The following is a 21,753-nucleotide window of genomic DNA, read 5'->3' as shown; positions in this document are numbered from 1 at the left end:
GGCTTTGCCAATGCTTGTTTATTTTTGTTTCCCATAATCTTATTGAAACTGGTTACACTGATTTTCCATTATGAATATTTTTGGGAAATACTAGCATGCATCAAGACATGTTACTAAATGATGCTGGCAAGAAATGGTACTTGAAATTGCACAGTAGTTTATCGAAATAGTTTTTTCCTGCTTTCATTTTTTTATGAACATTTTATTTTGAAAGCAAAGAATTATCAACCTTCCTTTCAAGCTTCTGCAAATATTTGCATCAAATCAGAGCGCATTCTGGGAGCATTATACATAGCCTCATATTGCTATACTTTGAAAATGTGTGTACACATTTTTATACTGGAACCACTGTCAGTAGTGCAGTCAGAGCTTACAACATTTACTTAGCGCTCACCCTAATAATAAAGGCTTTCAATGAATGAACCATAAATACAAGTTTGAACAGCCTTAACATATGGACAAAAATATTACCTTAACTGCGAACAGTGCCGTTCCCTGATCTATAATGTGGTACTGCAAACTGGCAGCCAAAGGGTTTGTGCTGCAGGGGGTTAGGCCTACTTGTCCCAAGGACACACACTTAAGAACTCCAAGGTAGAAAAAACAAGAAGCAGCTACATTGTTGATGTACATAGATAAAGAATTATCAAAGTAAAATGTTGTAAACATTTATCATCTGTAATGTACTTACCGATCTTCCTGTTATGTATTAGCACTTCCTTTGTGTCCTTTCCCCATTCTTCCTTTGGAACACTTGTGGTGTTCTAAGTGCTCGCGTGTAATCCAAGCTGGATTCTAGATGAGGCAGTTGGTGTTTTAGCCCTTCCTTTGTGTTCTTACCCCATTCTTCCTTTGGAACACTTGAGGTGTTCTAAGTGCTCGCGTGTAATCCAAGCTGGATTCTAGATGAGGCAGTTGGTGTCCGGTCAGCTGGTGTGGTGTACGCTTTGTCTGTGCTCCAGAAATAAATATCCTGTTTACGGTGGAAAGGCTCCAGTGTTGTTTATACAACCATCTACTTCATAAAACTCAAGCTTTTAAACCAAACTCACTGGAAGTGGGGAGAGAGGAGGTGTCAGTATCAGCAGGCCACCATCCCTTAGACTAAATCGGAGACTCTTCCAGAATAATTAAAACTTCTTGTCAGTGTTAATTTTTTCAAGAGTTGGCCTTCATCCACAAGATGGTCTTACATATAAATTGATGTAAGTGAGTTTTAGCTCTGGATTAATCAACATCCTTGCGAATAATAATCTAAGTGTCATCCCCATAGGTAGCGATGGAGAAACCAAAGGATATATTGAGTTTTACTATTGCAGGGTACGTGTAAATGAAAAGCTTATGGCTGAGTGGACAGAATCCTAAGGCCAACAAAATTAAGCTCTGCAAAATGGAGGAGGGGAGGTAAAAAGTTTGGGGGAAGACCACCCTAAGGCTGACAGATTTAACAAGAGTCATGTACATTCCGGCCTGTGATCCCGATGTTTGATCTCGGTCCTGGGTCTCAGTGAGGGTCACTCTAAGGCTTCTTGGTCTTTGGGCCTCCCTCATTCTGCTTATCGACTATGCCAGTTGGTATATGTGAGCTATTCAGTGGAATCTGAAGTTTCTGTGGGCACTGCACCAGGGTGACTTGTCATAATTCGTCAAGGCTGTGGAGGAGACTGCAAAAGATCTGCATATGTGGCTGCTCAGCCGCAATTGGATAAGCATCAGACTGCTCTCCCTACATCACGTAGAGCTGACTGTGGTGACGGACGCATCTCTGCGGGGATAGACAGGTCATATGGAAGAGGTGGACAGCAGAGGTCTTTGTCGGGGATACATCAACTTGTTCGCGTTGTGGGCCATTCGCTTGGTGTTAAAAGCGTTCCAACAATACATCAGTGGGAGGCAGGTTTTGGTCCTCATGGACAGCACCACCACCATGTGGTATTGCAACGAGCAGTGCAGGGCAGGGTGGGGTCCTGGGCCCTGAGCCTCAGGACTTGACTGAATCATCAGGGCATTTCTCTGATAGCTCACCACCTGACAGTGTCGTTAAGCGCCGGGTGGGGCAAACTCACACAGCGACACCTGGCAGATCACAAATGCCAGTTACACCTGGAAGTGGCGAAGGTCTTTGTAGTATCCTGTTCATGTTAATGTTCAGCCATTATCTCTCCCCCTGCTCAGCCAGTGTGAATGTGCGGTGTGCTGCATGGAATGTTGGAGTGATGATGCGTATTGGAAAGTTGGGTGCCTGAGAGGTGAAGTATGACCGTTGGAGAATGGTCTGAGCAGCAGGCAGGCTGCTCCTGGTGGGGCTGCTCTACAGAACTTAACTACCTGCTTCACTACAACTCCTCTGCATGTAACTTTCTTCAATAAAACTTCATGATCTACATCCTACCTGCTTGGACCTTCATTACTACATTATTTTGGCAACGAGTTGGTGACTACCTACGTGCTACAAACGGATTTCAAGGACCTGGTAAGGAAAAGATGACCTGAAGATAGAGTAAACTACAGAGCCTACCGATACTGCCAACACAAAGTACAAGACGAGGTATCCACAGAAAGGGAAAATCCAAAGAAGAAACAAGTAAGTGAACAAAGAATTTCCTCACAGAAAAGCAATAGTGCTCACATGAAACCAAGAAGTTCTTCACAGATCAACAGACGACCACAACTAAGTAACAAGTTCTCCACACAATACTCAAGATGTCAACAAGGTACAAGTGAAAATGAGGCGCAACGCATCCTCACCAGTGTCGTTCCATCAGACAGCCCCAATCTAAGTGTACTGCGCTCATTGACATTTCCATGGACTCTGGATGTACCACTCCAGTCTGTAGTACGCTCTCTACAACTTTCTGACAGCTGTTTATCTCTCCATGATTTTCAAACGGTGGTTAGAAGATGTGTCATGGAAGGTCTGTCTGCGTATTACTTTGAGCGCATATTGAAAGTTTTCTGTGTCTTAACGGGAACTTTGTGGCTGAGGCTGTGGACTGCGCTCACTACCTTGTGTGATCCTCTGCACAATCTACTTTATTCCCAGGGGTATTTTACAAGAAGTGGCTGCCGTGTCTGTTCATGTCGTGGTTCTGAGGTGGGAATTGTCTTCGCTGGTCAGGAGTTCAACTTTGCGGTGGACCTGGGAACTATTTGACGCTTGTATCCCACTATCTGTGGTGAGTGCCTGAACATTGTTTGTTCCCCACAGAATTCAACCTTTGGTCGTTTTAGCAACCGTTTAAACCGTTATGCGGTTGTTTGTCATTGCGCATGCCTTTTTCCTCACCTGCAGAGCTGTGCGGATCTCCTCGACGACGAGAATCTCTGTGACGACACGCCCTTCTTCACGTTATGGTTGTGCAACTCTGAGTGTCAAAGTTTGGCGTATGAGCGTGCCAGGAGCCTCCCGGCATTGCGCCATAAACGTGCCGCCATGTTCTTCATCAAAGAATCTTCTGCTGTAAGCCGTAGAGCTCAAACTATCTGTTCCAAGGAATGGTACAGCCAGCGCATGCCGGAATGCCTCTGTCGTACCGAAGATGTTTTATGTTTGCCCAGAAAACTTTCAGGCAAGCCAGAAGAATCTTGCAGGTGCCTAGCTACTTAGGACTCCCTTTTTATGAAACGTCTGTGATGCCTAACAAACGTGCTTAACTTAGAATATGAGCCATCCACCATGCGCGCTTCACATAATAGATCGCGCAGTGATGAATCTTCTACTGCGGCATCATTCTCTACTTGCCCTGGCCGTTTACAGATCTCCGTGGAACTAGTTTTTTGTGCACCATGCTATCGGCTGGAAAGGGCTCTCAAGTTTTGCTGCCCCACCACAAACTATTCAGGAGGCAGTAGAAATGATAAGTAAGCCTTGTGAAACAGCCACAAGTGTTTTTTTTTCCAATTTCCATTCACTGGCAACCTCAGTGACATTCTCTGTTTATGTGTCATCTGCTTATCATATCTAAAATGTTATACATAGCTCCAGACCTGCCTACTTATCTTGCATGGGATTGTTCAGGGGAATTTGGTGGCACATTGTCTTACATTTCTTGACATTGGGTACACACCTTCAGGGGCTCATTGTTCATTTTGCCTGTTTCTCATTACACTTTATTCTCCCTTATATCCGGGACGGGAATGGGTATCAGTCCCATTCTTTCTGAGTACATTTGCCTACATGGGCTACCTACGGTTTCCACCCTCACACAGGGCATCGCTGTATGGGTGTTAGTCCCATTTACATTAGCTAACCATCCCTATGCTTGGGGATAGGTTATGCGTTCAGTCCCATTTACAGTAGCTAACCTCCCTTACGCCTCGGGGTAATTCATGGGTTTCAGTCCCATCTTCTTGTACACTGTTACCCTCACACAGAGTGTGTCTTAATGGGATCAGTCCCATTCACATTAGCTTACGCCCTCATGCCAGGGGTAGGACATGGGTTCAGTCCCATTTACATTAGCTTTCGCCCTTATGTAGGGGGTAGGTTATGGGCTTTAGTTCCATCTTCACGTACTATTCGTACACTGTTACCCTCATACAGGGTGTGTCTTATTGGGTTAACTCCCATCATTTACATTATCTGTCCCCGTTTGGGGTACAATTTATTTACAGTCTACACTAAGACTTTGCTGTTACGTTCTCGCAATGTTTCGCTTATACTATGTTACATTGTCTATTTTGAAAACACAACGTTATTCTCATATCTTATTTCATTATCAATTTGAAAATGGGGGAGGATGAGTTATACTGCTTGTATTTCCTTCTCATCTTTTCTGCTTTCTGACCAGTTCAGTTCTCCTTGTGATGTTCCTAATTCTTTTCATCCTTGGATTCTGGACCACTACAATTGGTTGTTGTTCTTCCTTTGTCTCCAGTCTTTCCCTCATTGTAGTGTGATTCTTCCAGCAATGGGAAAAATCCAGGCTCAATCTCTTCACGACCGCAGAGAATGTGCAATGTCAACACTTTTGCATGCTGGAGTTCCCAAGATGGCCATCTCTCTAAGCCACGTTCTACCTAGAGTGGAGTAAGGGTTTCTGTTGGTCTTCCTTGCACTACCTCTCCTGCTCAGAGTTCCGAAGAAGATCAGGAAAGACCAGGCCCAAGTCATCCTAGCGGTTCCAGATTGGGTCAGGAGAGTATGTTAACCGGAACTTCTGGGGAAAAAGCATCCGTCCTTCGATCAAGCTGACGCTTTGGGATGTTGTTGAGCATTGGTGGGGTCTTCCACCCAGGCAATTTGCAATTTACACCTCCTAGGTGGAGACTGAGTGATAGCAGTTGAATGCATTCAATCTTTCTACCGAAGTAGTGGATGTCATCCTTGTGGTCAGACATCCTTCTATGAAATCGGTTTATGGCACAATTTTGTGGCTTGGTGTGGACCCATAGTTCCAACCTGTTGCTGGCCAGACTGTTAGATGTCTTGTTATTAGTGTTATCTTTAGCCCAGCAAGGACTTGTAGTGGGTGCGGTTAAAGGTCATCTGTTGGGCCTTTTTGCCTTTACTGGACCAACTGTCTTTATTCAAATCACCTGTTGTGATGTGAATTCTTAAAAGTTTAATCCATATTTCCTCCTAAACACTTCATGATCCTTCAGTGGGACCTTAATTTGGTTCTTACTTTTTTTTATGTGCACCGCTTTTGAGCTATTGCACAGCTGTCTTCTGCTTCTTCTGTTCCTGAAGTTAATCTTTTCTTTGCGATAACTTCAGCTTGTTGCATGAGTGGGTTTCAGCTCTGTCAGCACAGCTAGCCAACATAGCCTTCTTTCTGGACAAACTGGTGTTTAAGCTCTGAGATGCCATGCTACCAAAGTTTATCGGACAGTCCATCACATTTCCGATGATCTTTGATCTACCTCACCCCTCAAAAGAAGAGAGACTCCATCATTTGAACCACAAAAGAGTGTTGAGGTTTTACATCGATCATACCAAAGACGATCAGTGGACAATCAGCTCTTTGTGCTGTTCTCTGATACAAAGAAAGGCAAGGCAGTGCGGAAGAGTACTTTATCCAGGTAGATAGGCCTCTGCATTAAAATCTGCTACACAGTGGCCAAAAAGCATCCTCCAGAAGGATTGAGGACCAGTTTCACCAGGACCAAGGCAGATACCACTGTTCTGGCATGTGGAGGTCCTGTCCTCGTTATTTATCAGGCTGCATCATGGGCATCAGTGCACACGTTAATAAAGCATTATTGCCTTGATAGCCAGGTCCGACGGGAAGGGCATTTTGGCTGTTCGGTCCTGGTTGACTTTTTGGTCTGGGTCGTTCCACAGGCTCACAACATTGAGGAGGTACTGTTTTGGTATTTATTCTACAGATAAAGAATCTGTGGTTAGAAGTATCAATCGGGAGAATAAGTTACTTACCGTCGGTAATGCGGTTTCTGGTGAATACTGAAACAGCATATGTCTCAATGCGCACCCATCTCTCCATTTTGTGGAAAGGAGTCTTTTTCCCATCTAAAAATGTCCCAAATTAGACTTCTGCACAATGGCACGAATAATTGGCACGCTGAGCTCTACGTCTGACATTGTGGAGTGTGTCAAGAAAGAAAATGTCATTGTGTTTGGGTTACGATTACATGCTGCTCCGACCATCACTTCCGGGCGAGTGCGATTGATGTGGTGGCGCATGACGCCACTTACTGCCGGATGGAGAAATATTTTCTGGATCCAGATTGGCACATGGAAATATTTGTAAAGGTTTTTAAAGGGTAGGAATCCAGTAAAAGGAGCGTTACCGAAGGTAAGTAACTTGTTTGTTATATGCAGAATGTGGGGCTTTAAAAATGTCTTCTCGTGTCACTTTTGTAACACTGTGTAATAAACTTGAATTTGATCTTTTCATTTTTAGTAATAAATGTGTGAACATATTTATTTTGACATTGGCTCTCAATGTGATATTGATACACATTTATTTTCACTTCCATCGTACATACTAATTATTCATTTAGTTCAATTGCACAGAATTGTTTATTTGGCCCTCCCCTCACTCTTGGCTCTACATGACCGCTTATTAAATCCCCCTGCTGTGGCTGTACTCGGAGGTCTATTCTGGAATTAGATTTTTACTGCCCAAGAGCACTTTATATGAACATGCACCTCACAAATAACCAGTATGAACTAGATATTCTTACTGCGTCTTTTTTATTTACTATGGTGCTCAATTAGCTCTGGATAATAGTTTCTCACATCTGTGATTTCCCTCATAATCCTTGATCTATCCGTGTCTCTCAGTTGTTTCCAAATATTTCATCCTTTTCACAACGCAGTTAGTAAGAGCCAAGAATTTGAAGAAGCTTCTTGATTGTCCTAGACTGGGTCCCTAGGTACCAATCTGCACCAGGGCTTTTGGGCAATCTGCCACATGGTGTCGCTGTTTGTCTGATTATGAGACGAGCAACACCTTTGTAAACTAATTCAATGTACATTAAAAATGACTAATACCTGCTGCCCAAGCCATTGTTATGGGTTTGGTGGCCTGGAATAGTCTGAACTGTCACACTTGTAGGAGTGTGATGGTCAGTAGTTGTGTTGTAGGAGTGTGATGGTCAGTAGTTGTGTTGTAGGCGTGTGATGGTCAGTAGTTGTGTTGGTGCTGTCTTGGCAGAGGTGATGGTGCAGGCTGCAGCGGCCTCCTGACGCGGGCCGTAGCACTTACATTTTCTTTTGCAAATGAACATCTGCCGAGCAACTTCCCTATCGCTTTCTTCAAATGATGTGTGTCTGTTGTTTTGAAGGGTGTAAATTTGCCCGTTTTGATGATCCCCAAGGAAAGTCTGAAACCTCACGGGCGTCTGGAGCACAGCACGAAGGCAGCTTTCATCCACCACCGCGAGGCCATTTGGAAACGATGCCGCAATGCCTGGTGAGACGTTTTTTTATACTTAACATCTGAGATAGGAGATAGGAGGTAAGAGGGGTTTCCAAGAGTTGTGACTGAGCGTTTAAGAGATTGTAAGCCCATGAAATCGTTTGTCCCAGCTGCTCGACTGCAGAGCCTTGGCGGGACTGGCAGGATTGGATTGTGCAGTTCTAGTGACTGCAATGTTGTACCAAAAAGTAGCAGTGCATCGAAGGTATTGCAAGACCCTTTCTGTGGAGAGGAAGTACCAAGTGATCAGAGCTGAGGGGATTCGAATGAAACAAGAAAAAGCGTCACAACAAATAGTGCATGCTGCGGATTTATCTTTCTCGCCTCTGTACTGGATTCATGGTACATAAAGGCCCACGTGTACTGACGCATTTCCCCATAGACACAGAATGGGGAAACCCTTTGATACATCAGTAGGCCTGGGCGAAAATTTCGTTCCGTTCGCGGAAATTGCGATAATTTGACATATTCGCGTTCCGCGGAGAGCGCGAAAATGTCAAAATTTCCGGTTTCCGCAGCTTGGCGATAATTTGTTTCTTGCTCGCGCTGTAAAATAATACATTCTCGCGCGCGATCGCCTTACCTGAATCCCTGCGTTCGCCGACAAGTTTTCTTGATCCGGTCGCGTTCTCCATGAGATGTTGTATTGTTTTTAACCATTTGCGCTGTCTCGCGACAGTTTGCGCCCGCAGTGACGTCATGCGTCGCGCGATCACGTCTTTCTTCTCGCGATCATGCACCGCAAGACAACTCAAAACAAGATGGACGCGCCCGCAAGCAACCACATGGGTAAGTTGGCGACCCGCAACCATGCAGAAAATCTTGCGAACATGCCGGAAAAAAACTTCCGCATCTTCGCGATATTTCCGCTTGTTTGCGATAATTTTAAACATTTTCGCGATAATTTGCGAAAGTTAATTTCGCAAATTCCGCCCACCCCTATACATCAGGCCCTATAATTCTACAGGTTCTGACGTTTAAATGTGAAGAAAGTGCAATGGAGATGGCAGCAAGAGGATAGATAGGAAATGATCAGGTGACCCGCTTTAAAGATGCGGTGCTGCTGTGTAGTAAAGGTGCAACATATGCAGCTAGGCAAAGCTAACTAAGCAAGACACTTGGGCTTGTCTGCTTCAGTATAGAGGACAACAAAGACCATCCTTAGTGCCTATCATTATAGAGAAGCCTCGCACACTTTTTAACCAACATTGTTTTGTCTGCTTAAACAAATGTTTCTTAAACCTTTGTTGGGTGCAATGATTTTCTCTGTTGTGTTTTGCTTTCCTGACATAGTCAATGTAGCCGACAACACCTCAGTCTGTGATGTGTATGAATTTATTGTTCTTTTTCTTCTTGTATCCCCTTCATGCATTTTCCGGCGCTAATCCTTAATTGTTCAGAATCTTTTATGTACATTATTACTACATATTGCCCAGCCATTTGCTGTCCTTGATGTTGTTTTACCATTATTCTATGTACAGTTTTTCATTTCATTATTCGAATTATTGAGTAAAATGTTTCCGTGGTCGGCGGAAATAGCATGCCAGCTGCAGATGGACGTTTTGACTCCTCTTCTGGACCCACTATGAAAATGCTTGAAAAGTTATTTATTTCCTTGTCTCTTTAATTTTTGTGCTACAATGCTTTTTCATTTTTTTTGTTCTCTTAATGCAAACGTGTTTGACCATCATATAGAGATGGTAATATTTGCAAAGGGGTGGTTCTGCGTTCAACTCCACTGTATTGCCGCCGCAAGGTTATATATAACTTTAAGCTCAAAGCTTCATGAATTAATTCTTAAGCACTTTTTAAAATGCTGCACATGCATAAAAAAGTGGCTTCAGTTGCACATCACAACTGCTTATGGTGCCCATGAATGTCGTGCAATGCGGCTTCCAGATATTCACAACATGTGGCGCACAACATGGGTCCGGGCAAACTTCTCCAAACGTCATATGCAAGAGAACAGTTCTCTCGGATATATGTGGCCCTTTATAGTGCTCCTAACACAAGTTAATGCGAAACTTCTTATTACAGTTTATTAGAAAGGTCGGATGCCTCCTTCACCTGGCCATGAATTGACACTTTACGTATTATTTCTGTTAACGCCAAGCATTTCGCAATTATGAATTCCGAAGTGACATTTTCGCAAACGGATTTCATCCACGTTAGTTGTCCTCCACATGCACCATGAGAGAAATCCAGCACATATACGTTTACTTAAACTGCAGTCTACTAGTCACTGACACATAATGGCCAAGCCATCTAAGTCCTCTGCCACCTGAATGGAGCGAGTCACTAAAATGGTCTAGTTTTGCAAAGCATTCGATACTTGCACCTCTCTTTTATGGTGAAACAAAACTGGACATACTGGAGTGCAAAGAAAAGGTGCAATAATGCATAATCTGCTGACTACTGGCTTGGTTCAGTGTCGTAACATAAAACGGAGTCTGTTTCTCTTGCCATCTTAACTTACCCCGCCTTCTGGACATCAAGAATTTGAAGGTCTGAACGACCTTCTTCATTTCCACACAGGGCACCTTCCAGAAAGCTTGAGGCAAAAGTGTCATATTTCAGTATGTGAAAGGAAGAGTAATCCTTGCTTTGGTTTTAGATAGTTACCTTTCTGGAGTGGTTATCAAGTGAAATACACTTTGATAGTGACTGGTTTGGATCCAGTCTCTGCCTCATATAAGAATGTTCTTTTTAGATATTTATTTAAACAAGCATTTGCAATGCAATAGGTCTCACATTCACGCGAGTTTGAGCTATTAGCATTGTAAATGGCAATGCCTTTTTTATTTATGTTTTGGGTTTTGAAACATAAATAAAAGGCATTGCCATTTACAATACTAATAGCTCTAACTCTCGCAAATGCGAGGCCTATTGCATTGCAATAAAGGGCCTTCTCGACCGCTTGTTAGATTGTAAATATCAGTGGAAGAGACTGGCCTGTGACGTCTTCAGAGTATTTATATTTTATTTTTTAAATTTATAAGGCGCAACAGCTACCCAAGAAGGGTTTCCCGGCGCCGAGACACAGCATAATGATGGCAGGGGAATACTGGCTGTTCAAGTTATTGTTCGAATAGCCATGTCTTAACGTGCCTTCTAAACCTGGCATGATTTTCCTCCTTACGAATGAAAGGAGGGAGTGCGTTCCAAAGGGATGGTCCAAGGTGGGCGAAAGATCTGCCTCCCATTCTTGCCAGTTTGAATCTTGGAACGCAGAAGTTGGCAGCTGATTGCGAGCGAAGGTAGTGATAAATAGTGCAGTGAAGATGTGTAAGTGTTGTAAATTACACAGACGCAAAGTGTGAAATGATAGTTGCATATGAGCCGTGCTATAAACACTAACAAAGCGCTCCAATACCTTTTGCTCTGTGATTAAACTGTCGCAGCTCAGGAGGAAGAGCGGTAGGAGGGGGCTATTTCCTGCCCTATCCGTGATGTGTGTGCAGTGTGGCATTGCGTTGCATAATGTCATTGCTATCTTTGACCTAATAAAAAGCACTCCAGGTGTAGTAGGGCCCCAGCTTCAGCTCCTGTTGGAGGGCGGGCTGTGGCAGGTATGGAGAGAGGGAGGGAGGGATGGTCTCGGCTGCAGCTCTGGCCTCGTACAGTGCCCCTGCTATTACTAGTGAGCGTGAGGCGCTGATGTGGTGGTGGTGGTGGTGGTATTGGTATTGGTGGTGGGGGTATTGGTATTGGTGGTGGTGGTAGTATTGGTGGTGGTGCTGGTATTGGTGCTGCTAGTATTGGTGGTGCTGGTGGTGGTGTTGATAGTGGTGGCGGTATTGGTGGTATTGGTACTTGTGTTGGTGGTGGTATTGGTATTGTTTGTATTGGAGGTGGTGGTATTTGTGGTGGTGGGGTATTGGTGGTGGTATTGGGGATGGTATTGGTGGTGGTATTGGTGGTCCTGGTATTGCTGGTGGTGGTATTGGTTGTAGGGGTGGTGGTGGTATTGGTGCTGGTGGTATTGGTATTAGCAGTGGTATTGGTAGTGGTATTGGTGGTGGTGGTATTGATGATTGGTGGTGGTGGTATTGGTGGTGGTGGTGGTATTGGTGCTGGTGTTGTTAATAAAACAGGCTTTCGAAAACAACCCGTCAGGTGGCTTAGTGCAGATGACATGTAACACAGATGTGCTGTTGTCAGCTTCAGCCCATTCGCACACGATTATGTGCTACCTGGAATTCACATGTCTTAATTCGCTAATCCTTTCTAAATCCATTTTACTTGAGGGGGCTGGGGGTGTTGAAACAGACACAAGATAATGCCGGATTAAAGTGATAGAAAGCGGCCGCCTGTGTTACGGGGGCAGCCGTGCTGCTTAAAAAAATACCAGCGGTTTCAGCTGAAGCAGTGCATGTCCGGCCTGCAGTTAGAGAAACTAAGTAAAGTAAATAGTGCTTGCAGACTAAATAACAGTTCCCGTGTAACAACCGAAGTAAAAGAGCCAGTAGCCATTGGAGGTTACAAATGAATACAAGGCCGTATTAAGGAGGGACTAACAAGCCTATTAACGAATCCGAAGGCAGCATTTACGAAAGACAATGACACAAGCCAATGAAAAATATGGGCGGAGAGTGGGTGCTGCTTCTCTCCCATACTCTACTACAGCAGTCTCGCAGAGTGAGCAGAGTATGCGTGCTGCCGCTAGGCTAGGCGAAAAATGAGTATGCATGTATTTAAAAACACGTGCTGCTGCTAGGCTAGGCTAAAAATGAGTATGCATGGATTTAAAAATGTTTTTATATCCCCAAATGCGTAGAGATACTTCGCTTTTAATCAGTTCTGGAGGAAATACCCACGTTGGAGAATCCAAACTAGTCCCCTCAAAGTAGATTTGACTGAACAAATACATTCCATTCCAAAACCAAGACATCTGTTCTGTTCACCGTCCTGCCGGTACCCACTTGAACTATGTCTATATTGCATATGGTTTGGGAGAAATCCACTTTTAAAGACTCTCCTGGAGTCTAGCTTTAAAGCATTATTCTACAGTTGTTTTTGCTTCCTCGTCGCCCAAAAACTTACGCTTTGAGTAACCTTTCAGGAGATATCCGAATCCTGATTTGGTATCACAGGCAGAGCTGCTGTGGATGCTAAGTCCAATCCACTATTTGAACACTGTCCTCTGAGACCAGTTATAGCTGCAACTTCCATCGCTCAGGCCTCTGTCACAGCCACCCAGCCCTCCCTGGGCAGTTAGACAAGTAGCAGATCTTTGACTATGGAACCGTTTTCTTCGGCCATAACATTTTGGTATGTCGGGGATCCCTGCTCCAGTTTGCTTTCCGCCTATTGAGCTATGTTAGAATTGGGGGTCTCTAGTTGGCACAGGTAGGTACTTGTGACAAATAGGGACCCTCTCCTCTAGTCAGGGTAAAGGGGTACACTCCTAAAATAACCCCTGCTCACCCCCTTGGTAGCTTGGCACGAGCAGACCTGCTTATCTCAGAGGCAGTGTGTAAAGCTAAAGCATTTGTGAACACATACAGTAATCAAGCGACAGCACTACAGATCGACACTACACAGGTTTTATATCAGAAATAAGTATTCTTTATATAGATTTACCACAAGACCAGAAACAACAAAAATCCACAATACTGTTACTTAAGATGGTAGTTTTAGCTTAGTTCTCTTTCGTTCTTAAATGCGACACTTTAAGTTAATGTACCTTTAGATGCGACACGCAGGGCAACTAAAGTTTTGCAGCGAAGTTGATGCGATGAAAGTTTGGTGCAAAGAAATAAAGACGTGAAGATCTTCCGGATGCGGCACTCTTCTCCGATGTTGCGAGAGATCTCGGCTCGATGCGTCAGCTGCAGCGGCGACACCCTTGTCCAGTGATGCGACGACAGCGGCTTTGGCGGCGATACTCTTCTTCGACGTTGCGAGACGCTTCCGCTCGATGCGACAACTGCAGCGGCGACACCCTTGTTCCGTGATGCGACGACAGCAGCTCCGACGGCGGCACGCTTAAACAAGGATGCGAGGCGCTTTTCTTGATGCAGTGCCGGCGACATCCAAGATGCGACGGCAGCAGCAGCGACGGTGGCACGCTTGTTCCTCGATGCGAGACACTTCTCGTGATGCGGTGCAATGCGACAGCCCCAGCGACTGCGAAGGCGACACGCTTCTTCCTCTTCAGTCGCGCTTCCAGCTCCTTGCAACACGCAGTCCCTCAGAAGGCCCAAAACAGCAGCAGGCACTTCCAAAGAACTCTTGGGGAGTTGGTGGTTGAAGTCTGTTGTCCCTGAGACTTCAGCAGGAGGCAAGCTCTTCTCTCAAGCCCTTGGAGATCCTTACAAGTTGAGATACGCACACAAAGTCTCTTCTCCTTCGTTTGGCAGTCAGGCAAACCACTGCAGGCCAATTCCCCCAAGCAGCACTTCAGCTTAGGGATAGTCTCTCCTCAGTTTCTTCAGGTTCCGCTCCTCAGTAAAGGTTTCTTCTTGTTCCAAAAGTGATCTAAATTCTTGGGATCGGGGTCCCACTACTTATACCCTAAAATCCTTTGTCCTCTGGGGGCAGAGGGGCCTTTGCCTAGTCCAAACCAGTTCTGGTCAGTCCTGGAGCACTTTGTTTACCTGGCTCCTTCTTTCCTTTCAGAGTGCAGGGCCGAGACATCAGACGCACCACAGGAGGTGGAGCCAGCATTGTGGAGGGAAGGCACAGATCTTTTCAGGTCCCAGGTGCAACTCCTCCCTCTCATCTAGATGCAGATCTCTCTATTCACCACTGGGCTACCTCACCCTGTCTCCTGTAATTCCCCAGCCCTTTCACTCAAACTCCAGACAAGCAATACACAACCTAGCAGAGGCAGGCTTGGACAGTTAAGCAAGAATATACCTACTTTCTAAAAGTGGTATTTTCAAACACAGAATGTTAAAACCAATTTCACTAAAATATGTATTTTATCATTCTGAGTTCAGGCATGCTAAATTCGAATTTCTACCATGTTCCATTAGGATTATAAGATGTAATAATCAAACTGCCCATTCTGGCCTATGGAGAATAGGTAGCCTTGCAATAGTGAAAAACGAAAATGACTGTAATTCACTATTAGAACATGCCACACACACCAGGGCATGTCCTACCTTATCCTTACAATATACCCTGCCCTTGGGCCTACCATAGGGGTGTCTGATATGAAGGAAAGGGAAGGTTTAGGGACTGGCAAGTGGGTGCACTTGCCCAGTCAGCATGACAGTACCAGACTGCACACAGGCTCTGCAATGGCAGGCCTTAGACACACTTTTACAGGCTGCTTCTTTGGGTGGCACAATCAGTGCTGCAAGTCTACCGGCAGCATTTGGATTTATACGCCCTGGGCACTCCTGGTGCACTGTACTAGGGTCTGACAGGTTAACCAAACCAACCAATCATGAAATCACAAATTCAAACATCAATTTACAATAGAGAGGACTTTCACTGTGGCACTGGACAGCAGTGGCACAGTGCCCTGAGCATCTAACACCAGCAAAAACAGATGAGGCAACATCAAAAAGTGGAAGGGAGACCCACGCCAAAGTGCCAGGTCTAACAAGCTTTGTACGATTTATGCCTTCTCTGCAGCTACTTGGGCTGAAACCCTTCCACAGCTGCCGGTAAAGTAGAACACATGGCAGCGATATTATTGCGTTGTGCCTGGCACCTTTAGTTTTTTAACTGAGGATAGTAAACCATGCCCATGGTCAAAGACTGCGTCCCTAAGACTGCCGGAGATTGTTGAAGATGTGCAATCTAATGGCCCGTCAAAAAATGAATTGAATAAGCACTTTAAATATGTTTGAGGTTATCACCCCCAGTGTGTGGTAGTGACTCAGGTGTTTTTCTTAAATTTTAATTTTTTTCTATTATATTTTGTTGTAGTTTTAGATGGTCTTGTGGTCGCCTGTTAGACATTACAGATTCGAAATCAAACTTTAATAAACCAACTTGATTAACTTTGGTGATATATGGTCAAATTTCATATTTCCCCCTTTTCCTCCCCTTCCCAACCCCCTTGTCTTTCAAAATACATCACTTATTTTTTCCCCTATCCTCCTCAGAGCCAGTGCTGGGACCCCTGCAAAATGTTTGTTGGCTGCCCGGGTGGGTGAGATGTGTCTCTTCGAGGGGGGGCGGGATGTTGCATCCTCCTCATATCTTTTCAATTTTGGGTGGCATCCCCTACCATTCTTGGAGTGTCTGACACCTCTCACAGATTTCTCTTTTCCCTAGGAGGAGTCACAAATTAATCAACAGTTTCTTGTAGGATGTCCCATAATTTTCCCTCCATATACAGAGCATGTCACATCATATATATATATATGCTACCTTTCTGCCAAATTTGGTGTAATTCCGTTCAGCTGTTCGGGCCGTAGTCGTGTCTAAAATCCCTATCGAACATTTTGGGAACCCCCCCCCTTTTTCTTGGTCACCGCTTGACAAATCACCCAGTAACTTTCAAGACACTAGCTGAACCGACTGTTGTACAAATTCTGTACATTTTGTGAAGATTCGTCAAACAGCACCAAAGTTATTGGCAAACCAAAAAAAACTACTTTACCTATGGAAACTATGTCCTATCTCTTACTACCTACTGGCAACCCCACCCGTTTCTGTAGAAATCGAAGCTCCCGGTGCAGACACTAGATTGTTTCTCTGCATCTTATTTATTTAACAATGCTCCACCCTTACGACCAAAATGATTGGCCTGCTCACACACATTTGCAGCACCATTACCATTTCCTTTATGTATTACCCATGTGACTAATAGTGCTGGAAGAAAGACTGCAGTTTGAAAATCCATGGCATTGCCACAGTGTGAATCCACAGTACATTCATGACTTATTTACAAGAAAAATAAAATCCATTTTTTACAAGGAGAATCTCCCTCCTGAAATTAAGGTTATTAAAATGCATATAAATCATTTGCTTCATCTCAAGTATGGTGAACGCATTATTTTAATTCACCATATATTTCATCACTGTGAATTGTGGTTTCAAAATTAAGCCCAAGTGTCCAAATGACTGTGTGTATCCGGCATTGCCTCATTGTAAATCCACATTACATTCATGCGTTGTTTAAAAGCAAAAATTGATTTTGTACAAGGAGAATCTCACTCCCGACTTTAAAGTAATTGAAGTGCATATTAGTCATCTGCCTCATGTCGTATATTTGAGTACATTAAGCTTTTTCACCTTATATTTCATCACTGTCACTTCAACTTCAAATTGAGCCAAAATGGGTAAATTGCAATGTGTCCACATTTGACTCCGACACACTCTGCACTCAAATACATAGTTCATGGATAATTGTTCTTTCTGCACTACTTTGTACTCCATAATAAAAAATGTTCAAAGATTAAAGGTCTCTCTTTTAACCAAAATTGTGCATCACTTGAAACAATACAAAAACTAATAAACTCAATTCTACCTTTTAATGTCACTTCCAGGCCACTTGTACCATGTATTATATCCAGAAATTAAAGAGAATAATGAACTGCAGTTCCTAAGAGTTCGAGTCAGAACAGGCATTTAGAAAAGCGCTGAAAACAGCCAACTCTGACTTAGCGCCGGGACACCTCTGCTGGAGGTAGCCGTGTGCTGTAGAAATGTCTTATTATTATTAGTAAGAATTAATTTTACAGAAATGGATATAATTCTTCCTCAAGATTTGGGCCATTTGTTGACTTGGAATCGTGATTGATTATTGACCTTGTTTCGGTTTGTCTCAACCGCTCCCAGCTATTGTCTTGTGTATCAGAATCGCATCGCTAACATAGTACTTCAAGCACTTGACATCATTATTGTAGTGTTTATTTAAATGCCTAGCTACCGGATAGGTAAAGTCTTTATTTCTAATAGCTCTCAGGTGTTGCAGTAGTCTCTTATGGGCCTGCAGCTTGTTACTTCCCACATATCTCATATCTCAGCCCACACTCACATAATAATACTTACACTACAAATTCAGTCTTGCAGCTGTATGAGCCAGCTATTTTGATGGGTTTATTATGAAAAGAAGTTTCGTATTCTGTTGTGTTCACCCCCAAACCACAAGCTTTATGGCTTTTACATTTGAAAATCTTTCCCTTGTTGTAGACAGAGCTTCTTCTCAATTACCTCTGGACTGCTCTTAACCAGGGCATCTTTCATTGAGCATGCTCTCCTAAAAGGGATGGAAGGTAACCTAGGTGTACTCTGCCCTAAGATTGTATACTCCCGAATTAAGCGCCAGTGCTTCCACATAATGGTTCTTAGTTCCCTTTCTTGCTATATGTTGTGATCAGTCTAATTGTTGGCTCATTCTTCCTAGTATGTGCGCTTGTGAATAGTTCAGATTCTCTGCTCTTTTAGTTCACCAAAGCCTCTGTATTATTTAAGGATTCCTTTGAGTATCCTTGTTATAAGAATTTATTTAAGACTCTTCCTGGCATTTATTTAAGTCCTTGTCACAACTGATATGTCTTTTCAGTCTAAGCATCTCCCTTTAGGGGATGCTGGATTTCAGGTGGCTGGGGGGGGGGGTTGTAAGCTACGTGCATGCAACATGGAATTGCCTGCAGTTTGCTTTTTGAACCATCTTGTTTCAATTTTATTGTCATGCACAAACAGTGGAGGTCTAAAAAAATCTACTTGTGTCTTGCTAATGTGACCTGTGAAGTGCACGTTGATGCTGTTAGTTGATTGCCTCTATAAATGTCTCAGCTGTTTCTTGTGTGCCCTTCCACACCCCTAATAAATCATCAATGAAGCGCAACCGAACATATCCCCCCCCCATAGTGCCATTGTCCTTGATGTGCACCTGCTCCTCCCACCAGCCCATGTGCAAAGATACATAGCAGATGCCCATCGCCGTACCGCGTAATTGGTAAAAAAAAATATATCTCCTTATTAAAAAGGAAAAAGTTATTCTCGATGCACCATCTAGTCATTGACAATATCATCTTTGTATGTTTATACAGTCTGAGTGGTCTACCCCTCAGAAAATGTTCAACCACCTGTAATCCATCGCTGTGTTTGATACTCGTGTAATGAGGTCACATCGAGTGTCATTAAAAGGTAGTCATTGTTCCATGGCATGTCATAAATCCTTTTGACGAAATCACCTATAACCTTGATGAACGACGGTAGGTTACGTACGCGTTTCTGTAGAAAAAAGTCCATATACCTCAACGTGTTTTCAAAAAGGCTTTCTCTGGCTGAAATCATTGACCTTCCTGGTTTTTGGGACACATTTTTACGTGTTTTAGGAATTAGGTACATTATCGCTGTTTTCGGAAACCTATTCATCAAGAAAACATACTTGTCCTGATTAGCAAACTGGTGTTCCTCCATTCTGTCAATGCTGATTGGTACTGAATCTTTACTTGCCACATACCGTTCCAGTTGGCCCTTTTGTAACAGTCTCCAATATTTAGTTGCCTATATGCCTCTATTTTATACATCTCAAGAGGCTATAGGACAATGTTTCCTCCTTTGTCAGAATTGAGGATCCCAACTTGATCTTGAGACTGAAATTTCTTTCTCAAATCATGGTACATTTTTTGTTGGTAATCAAAGCAAATTAATCTTTATTTCGATATTTTTCAATCATAAAAGACACAATAAAATACAATACAAAGCATTGGTTCGACTGATACATACTATGGTATTAAAATAAGAAAATTAGGGTTAAAAAAATTCTTAAAACGTTAGTAGTTAAAAAAACGACTAAACAATCAGTGGTATTGCACATATAAGCCCTAATGTAATTTATGCAGCCTTAGCTATGTAGTATTCCGTACCTCGGCAGCTAGTGAACCACCGGTTTAGTATACCAATGAGGTGGAAATTTGGTTCCGAGCCATAGTTCCTAACAAACATTTTAAATAAGCATTTAGGTTAATGGAACAGGATTGAACTTCATAGCACCTAATTACTTCGTATTGTTCCTTCGAATGTCCCACATCCAGCTCAAAAGCTTGGCCATCGCTATTACTATATCTTCTTGCAAGTTAGTTTTTAGTATGCGGAGTGCAGTTTTACTTGATCTCGTGCCAAGATTGGAGCAGATCGGCTTTAACCATTTATCTCTGGGGCGTTTGTATGCGGAGCATACAAACAATATGTGCATTAAAGACTCATCCATCATTTGGCATGAAGGGCATTTGGTATCGTTCGCATCTTGCCATGTTAGCGTAAATATTTTTTTAGGGAGTGAGCCTACTCTGAATTGGTGAAACAGTTTCCTGTCACATGGTTTGGTGATAGTATTCCAATATGCTTCAAACCTTGTCTCAAACTTGTGCTCCATAAAGATACCGGTAAGTGAGGTGTTTAGGGTATATGACATCGACTTGATGTTAACCATATTCCAGTATGCTTCCTTATACTCTTTTTTTGTGTGGAAACAAGCTACCCACTGGATCCTCCCATAAATGGCCAAGCCCCATATCACCCAATGTGGACTTTATATCCTGTAGCCATTTGATCCGCCGAGACGAGTCTCTTTCTCTTACATATTTTAGCCCATTAGCATAGGGTAATAGCTCCGGCGTAGTCCAGAGCCTTCTCCAGTATGCTATGGGTCTAAAGCGAGCTGTCTCATCTAGTGCAGTGCAGCACAAGTCAAAGCAAAGGGGTTTGAGAGGAGTGGATTGAGGGAGACCTGTAAGGGATTTCATGAACTTATTCTGAGCTGTGGTTAAGGGTATTACATTTTCAAAGCCCCATAGCTCAGCACCATATAATATTGAGGCCCTGATCTTAGCATTATATATCGTTGTAGCCGCCAGGCCAACCGGCTTAGTTTGTGAAAGTCGATGCTCTTGTAGCAGGGCACCTGCTAGTTGGACGTGCCTAAGGGCCAATAGGTCTATCTGGGGTTTCCAATTTAGCCTCTTTCCCAGGGTGACTCCCAAGTATGTGAAGGTGTCAGTTTGTTCCAATAGGGCATTATCCATGACCACTCTCCCTTTCACTATTTTATGTCTATGTAGGACCATGAATTTCATTTTGTTGACATTTACTACTAACTCATGGTCATTGCAGAAAACCGTAAATCTATCGAGGGCTTGTTGCAGACCTGTTTGTGTCTTCGATAGAATTAAGGTATCATCTGCAAACATTAGTAAGGGTACCTTCATTCCTGCGAGTGTTGGTGCATCTGTTGGATATGTAGAAAAATAAGTGACGGCCCTATTGATGAACAATGAAAAGAGGGTGGGAGCCAGAACGCACCCTTTTCGTACCCATTTGGTTACTGGGAACCGGTCCGTAACCTTCCCCTGGGATCCCCAGCGGACCTGAGCATAAGTTGACTCATGCAATTTGACAATTAAATAGAGGAGTTCTGATGGCATCCCTGATTGTTTTAGTGATTCCCATAGTTTTTTCGAGGTTCTCCGTGATCCAGAGAGCTCTCTTACGTTGCTACCTCCAAGGCCGTCGGTGCAAGGGTACGAATATTTCGGCTTCCCTTCGATGCAGTGCCTCTATTATTATTATTATTATTATAGAGGCTTTTGTAGCGCGCTCTGTTACTAAAAAGTATAGTATCCTGGCGCGAAAGAAAAGGGAGACCGATCATATTACAAGCGGAGTTAGAGAGACATCCATTATGTAGTGATGTTAAAAAGGTGGGTTTTTAGGCCTTTCCTGAACGTCATGATGGATGGGGATGTTCTCAAGTGAAGCGGAAGGGTATTCCAAGCTCTCGCTGCTCTGACAGAGATGGATTGACCGCCGAGCCTGCTATATTTAAACTTTGGCACAGTCATTTGGTGGAGGTTGCTTGATCTAAGAGGGCGATTGGGAACATAAAGGGAAAATCTTTTCCTCAAATATGCTGGACCCGTTTGATGAAGTGCTCGGTATGCTAGCACGAGGA

At 43.5% G+C, this 21,753-nt stretch overlaps 1 protein-coding gene across 1 annotated transcript in view; it reads left to right on the top strand.

The window, feature by feature from the left end:
• The window catches only part of AAAS (aladin WD repeat nucleoporin), a 444,387-nt gene that overhangs the window by 28,468 nt on the left and 394,166 nt on the right, over positions 1-21,753 (top strand). Inside the window, exon 3 of the mRNA XM_085654670.1 lies at positions 7,753-7,880. Within this exon, the coding sequence (XP_085510796.1) occupies positions 7,753-7,880 (128 nt within the window). The remainder of the gene's footprint in view (positions 1-7,752; positions 7,881-21,753) is intronic.

The sequence above is a fragment of the Triturus cristatus genome, chromosome 4_1 (assembly GCF_964204655.1).
Source record: "Triturus cristatus chromosome 4_1, aTriCri1.1, whole genome shotgun sequence".
NCBI lineage: Eukaryota > Metazoa > Chordata > Amphibia > Caudata > Salamandridae > Triturus > Triturus cristatus.
The sequence above is the reverse complement of the archived record's forward strand: the minus strand, read 5'-3'. Positions and strand labels throughout refer to the sequence as shown.